Here is a 6,216-nt window from a genome sequence, read left to right on the forward strand (position 1 = left end):
CACACATGACTAGTGAATTAATTTGAGCAGTGTAATGTGGGAAGAAACATTTTTGTAATAGCTGCCTATCAGTTAAAATTGTTGTATAAATTCCTTTAATTGTTTGCTGTATGGCAGCTATGATAGGGTTCATTGTTTTGTTTTCAGTCAGCTGATCATTTAGCATAATACCAGTGAATAATAGCAGTGAAATGTTTTTTGCCATGTCAAAAAGGGAGTGAAGATCATCCATCTCCTGATGTTTTTAGAAAGTCTTTTCATTATCAGATCTATTCAGTGTAAATACCTTAGGTCTAAGTATATTATATTTTTTCTGTTTTGTTAACTATGAACTCTCTATTCAACAGATGCAAAGAGTGTTCCACTATTCTTCTCTCTGGCACATACAAGCCTGGAAAAGAAGCAGGAACTTTCATCTGCAAGACACACACAAGCATAGAGAAGCCTGTAACCGTCCCGACTACACACATCACAGTGACTTCACCAAAGACACCGTCCACATTTATAAGCAAGACTGACCAGAATGCATTAGGAGATACTGGAAAAGCTGGTTTAACACCCAACACATCTAAACTAAGCTGGCTGGCCAATAAAAGGGACCGTGCACCCACTCGTGAGTTAACTGCCACACCTACTCCAGCAGTTCAGCTCACACCAGCACCAAAAACAACTCCAGCACCAGAGGCTACAACTGTGAAGACCTCCTTTAGCCCCCGAACGCCCACGGAGTCTCTTAAACCAGTAAGCAACAGTGTACAGAAGAACCAAGAAACCAGAAAGAGGTGAATGTCTTTCAGTTCAGTATTCTGATATTTTATTGAATCAGTGTTGTTATTGTTAAAGGGGTCCTATTATGCTCTTTTACAAAGTCTTGATTTTGTTTTGGGGATGTACTAGAACATGCTCTCATGCTTGGTGGTTCGAAAAATGCATTATTTTTCACATAATTTACATTATTACAATACCTTTCTCCCCAGCCTGGCACAAACGGCTCGATTAGTTCCAGGTTTGATGAAGGCCCGCCTTCCGAAAAACGAAATGTGTTGTGATTGGTTAGCTGTGTAATAACTTGTGAAAACTTGAGGCTAAAGCAGCACTTCTTCTTCTTCGTCGTTGTCTTGTCTGATGCACTCAACCAAGCTTTCTAACCACGACCTCGCCCCTCCCCACCCCCAAACAGTTCAAATTTCCGTAGGTGGGATTTATTTTAAAGGGGTCATATGATGCTGCTAAAAAGAACATTATTTTGTGTATTTGGTGTAATGAAATGTGTTTATGCGTTTTAAATTTTTTAAACGAAATATCTCCCTTTTGAGTGGACTTTGAGATATGTAACTTTGTAGATCTTTTTTTATGCCCAAACATACACACTACACACTGACTAAAATTCAAAAAGTGAAAAAGCATAATATGACCCCTTTAAGTAAAACTATTAAAAAAAAAAAGAAATAAAATAATAAAATGCCAACAAATAAAAATGCCAGAAAAGCACATAAAAATTTTTAAATAAAGCTAAAATAAAAAACTGAAAATATAAAAAAAATAAAAGCTATTAATAAATAATATAATGATATATAAATAATTCTAAAATAAGACTGCTTTGGATCGGGAAATGGGTCCATATTAGACTGGTAAAGGGGTGATTGTGTCCTAGCTGGCTAAATTACATAAAATATGGTTTCTAAGAATTGAATGTTTTATCTCTGATCGTTGGAGTGTATTTAAAAGATTATTTTTATGCATGATGCAAGATAAATCGGTACCATGTCAGTGGATATTACATCTTTTATTTTATTGGAATTGGTCAAAACTGAGCATATCATCCAATATTGAATAATTAATTATTTTCTGAATATTTAATTCCCTTTACCATCATCTAACGCTCCCTTCTCAAAATCAATATCCATTTTCATACTGTACTTTATAATGTTGTGAAGGCTAATTTCACTTTAGCATTTATACCGATTAATTTTAGTTTTTTCGTTTTTATTTTTTCAGATTTTAACTAAAATGTATTATTTTTATTATTATTTTAAAATTATTAGTAGTAGTATTATCAGTAATAATAAAATCATATTATTATTTATACATTTATTTAGACAAAATTTAATTTTAATGTTGGCCATTATGTTTATTGACCATACCATGACAATGGCAGGCTTATTGAATTGCCTAGAACCTTAATATTTTTTTCTTTTTTTTTTCTTGGATAGATTCTTTGAGCCCAGCAGTATCGTGCCTGCCAGTAAGAGCACCTCATCATACACCTCAACTATATCTGTGAGTACAGCGAATGTTAAAACTCCTACACCAGAAAGCACAGCACCTAGAGCCACTGCAGGAGCCGCAGCTGGTAAAGGTAGAGTCCTGCTGCGGGTGGGAGACTGGACAAAAACACAGGACACAGAAAAAGAGAAGGAGAATGAAAAGGAGAAAGCCAAAGCTGTGATTGGCAAGATGGTGACAGTGGAAAACAATAACAACTCGTATCTGAGTCAAGCTGGGCTGAAAGCAAACAACAGGTGAGCTACAGTCACCTACTCAGAGTTGGCATATATTTTATGACTTGTTTTCACAGGGTGGTGGTGTACAAGGGTCATAAATGAAACAGAATTACAGCCTTTATGTAATCAAGCATGTCGATGATTGTTTAAATTCATGTTTTGTTGACATGTTTGTGTAAAAAGGCACATCCATCATTAACACAATCTCTTCTCACTTTGGTTTCTATAGTAATGTTTCCCCTGTGGAATCGGGTGCTAAAGGCCCCTCAGGTAAGATGCGTCTCAAAGCACTGGATACCAGCGTGGAACCTACTGCCCCGGCTGCTGCAGCGCCGTCCTGGATCAAAGATAAAACCTTAAATAAAACCTCCAGGCCTGCGAGCATGCTGTCGTCCAACAGCAAGGGTGAGGAAGACACACCTGATGCACTGATAACATACAGAACTTGATCTTATTAGTTGTTTTGCTTGATGGATTTTTCTCTGCCTAGTTTTCACAATTTTTCATGCGTTCAATATCAAGCAGCATTTGTTGGTCCTTGAATTCTGGTAAAAAAAAAAAAAAGTGGCATGTGGTGGATTTCTGAATTCACATTTAAATTTTTTACTTGTCAATTCATTTCACTTCTCCATTTGAGGTTTGATTTTTTTATCTTTTTTTTTTTTTTCTTGAGGTTTATGAGAATGTTACATTTATCTGGAAATGCAAAGCACCAATATGTTATGCACCAATATTTTTGTACGTTTATATTTACATTCTTGTTGCATCAAAATATTGTCAAGGTTACGGTTTTAAACCCTTTCTTACATTGCTTTAATAACAGCTACAATAATTCAGTAAAAAAGCATTTTTGCATACATAAACATAACCTACCTCTAAAATCAAAGTGAAATTATAACTTAAGACTGTTGTTCAATTTGCTGGTCAAGAAAAACATTTCTTCTTATCATCAATGTTGATACAGTTGTGCTGCTTAATGTTTTGTGCAAACTGATATTTTTTTCTTTTTCAGGATTTTGTTGAATAGAATTTTTTGTTTGTTTTGTTTTATTTGTAATAGAAATTTGATTATGTGCATCCTTGTTAAATAAAAGTTAAAAATCTTACTTGTGCCAAATTTTAGAATATTAGTGTAGTTGTAAGCCAAAATTCTGATTTAATTTATTAATAAACATTTTATTCTAAGACAACAAGGAAGTTGATTTAGGAACATTTTCTTCCTAAATCACATTAAACCAAGTATAATAACGATGATCAAATTTCTTCTCATTTTTAAAATGTCTACTATGTCCATTTCTAAATGAAAACCTTTTGATGTAATTTCAGAAAATGATACAGCTCCATCTGATTGGAGGTCCATGCTCAAGCCTGTAAAGTAAGTTGTGCTTGTTTCTCTCTAAATGAAACATGCTTTTGATCTTCACTAATACTGTCTTGTTCTTTAATATTTGTTAATCAGACAGATGAGTCATTTTGTTCTTTCTCAGTAAAATCATTTAATAACATCTTCTCTATATGATTTCCCTAACCAAATCATCCTGCTCTTCATTGATTAACTGGTTCATTCTCCAGACATTCTGTCCCTCCCATTCCTTCACGCTCTCTTGTGATTGGTTCTCTTGATGGGCGTGTAAACCAGCTGCGCCCAATAAGACCAGCAGTGGGTCGTATTTGAAAGTCCCCAGAGCACTAGAGCTCAGTGCACAAGCACGTCCCCCATGAAGATCTTTCAACTGTAACTGCCCCTTTAACATGCCTCACCCTCCTAAACTTTCACCTGTCAGAGGTGAGAGAAGCCATGCTGAACATTTAGTTGCTCAGAAACAAAACAGAAAAGTTTAATATCTTCTCATCTCTTTTCCTTTTTATAGAACTGTCGGTTCCACAGAAAACACTAGCTCACCCTCCAAGAAGCCAGAAGCAGCTTCCTCTCCACGGGCATCGGGTCCGGGAATCTCCCAGACATCTGTTCCTGCACCATCTACCACAAACATCTCCATTAGCATCAACTCACCCAAAGCTCCCTCACCTAGCCCGATTAATAACAGGCCGAAATCTAGCGGTAAGATCTTAGGAAAATGTGTAGAAATAGCCTTGTTGTTAAATAATCTTTTATTCAACAATGGAGGTCACATAAGAACAAATGTCTTTTCAAAAAGAAGGAAGGAAGGAAGGAAGGAAGGAGGTGATGTGCCTAAAACAAGTTGTAAATGGGAAACAGAATAATACATTTAGATTTATGCTAAAATACACACCACCAGTCAAAAATTAAATACGCTAAAGATATTTTCTCTGAAAACCAATGTTCTATTAATTAATATACTATTATAATATTTTAATATTTTGAATTAAGTGAAAATATAAGAACATAAACTTTCATTTTAATTTGAGTAATTGTATGTGCTTTTGTCATTAGTTTTTACATTTTTTTATTTTTCAGTTTTAGTTTTAGTAATTTTAGCGCTTCAACAAACTTATTTTAGTCAAGGCAGGATTTATGATTTTTGTGAAAGTTTCAGCTTTAAGTTTGTTTTTCGTCTAATGTTATATTTCATTTCAGCTTTTTTACTTACCGACAAACGATTTTTAATCATTTTAGTGAACAACAACCACAACACTCCTAAAAACTAGTACAATTTTGTTTCTTTGATATCTTGTTTTAATGATGTTAAAATGTTGTTATTATTACTGTGAAACAAGATCAAGATACTGATTTTCTTTTTGCAGTGTATTATTACCATTTTCACACATCAGGTTATGAACCTAGTCCTTCAGTGTCACAAATACATGATTTTTTTTTTCATGGTACCATGTCCAAAAACTATGGTAAATGAGGTTATACTTTCTGTAAGGGTCCCAGGTACAGCCAAACATGCATTATATATTAACATGAACAATAACATTAATTGCATTTCAATTAATAAAGGAGCACTGCATGCAGTACATTTGTTTGTTAGTTTCTCTGTTCATCTGTATGTTTGCATCTCTGTCTGTCTTCCAGACTCCAGCAGTGGCAGCATTGTATCTCCTGTTAGTCCCTCAGAGACTGAAACTCACAAATTGCACAAGGTGTGTGTCAAAACAATAATTACATGTGTTATCTGGTCTTCTGCATTTCTGTCTGCACTGATGTGTGTGAGTCAAAAGGACCTTTGGGGCAGTTATCTTTGAATCAAGTAATAAATAAATCAAATAAAAAGTCAAATAAAGTGACTTCATAGTAAGTCCAGATTTTTGAACCGTCTTTTCACTCCTCTGATAGACTAGAAAATCATTTAAAGGAATAAATAAACCATTGAGGATCTGTGCAAAGTCGTTTGTGCAGAAAGTTCACGTTTGACGTATTGTGTGTCTGTTTGCTTTAGCCGGGTTACATTCCTAAGGAAGGCATTCAAAAAGAACTGAAGGAAATCGAGATGAATATGAACGAGTTGGAGAAAAGAGGAGTAGAGCTGGAAAAACAACTCCGACAATGTGATGAGGGTCTGTACACACACACACACACACACACTCTTAAAAATGGCTCTTTTACAAATAAGGAAAGAATGAATAGCCTTGTCAGATCCACTTCTCAGACAATCACATTATAAAGGAAGAATTATTTTACTGTGCCCATTTATCTTGCAAAACAAATGGATACATATTATGAATTGTAAAATTTAGCAACTTTCAATAAAAAAAAAAAAAAGTTTACTTAAAAAATATATATAAT

At 34.6% G+C, this 6,216-nt stretch overlaps 1 protein-coding gene across 1 annotated transcript in view; it reads left to right on the plus strand.

Moving 5' to 3' along the window:
- The first annotated feature begins 297 nt into the window (after nt 1–297).
- Nucleotides 298–6,216, plus strand: part of LOC107692650 (MICAL-like protein 2) — a 9,173-nt gene continuing 3,254 nt past the window's right edge. The window contains exons 1-7 of the mRNA XM_016491811.1: nt 298–782; nt 2,214–2,522; nt 2,734–2,909; nt 3,831–3,879; nt 4,376–4,566; nt 5,506–5,573; nt 5,870–5,987. Coding sequence (XP_016347297.1) covers nt 328–782; nt 2,214–2,522; nt 2,734–2,909; nt 3,831–3,879; nt 4,376–4,566; nt 5,506–5,573; nt 5,870–5,987 — 1,366 coding nt within the window. The 5' untranslated portion in view covers nt 298–327. The remainder of the gene's footprint in view (nt 783–2,213; nt 2,523–2,733; nt 2,910–3,830; nt 3,880–4,375; nt 4,567–5,505; nt 5,574–5,869; nt 5,988–6,216) is intronic.

Source organism: Sinocyclocheilus anshuiensis, unplaced genomic scaffold (assembly GCF_001515605.1).
Source record: "Sinocyclocheilus anshuiensis isolate Anshui unplaced genomic scaffold, SAMN03320099.WGS_v1.1 scaffold50, whole genome shotgun sequence".
NCBI classification, from domain to species: Eukaryota; Metazoa; Chordata; class Actinopteri; order Cypriniformes; family Cyprinidae; genus Sinocyclocheilus; species Sinocyclocheilus anshuiensis.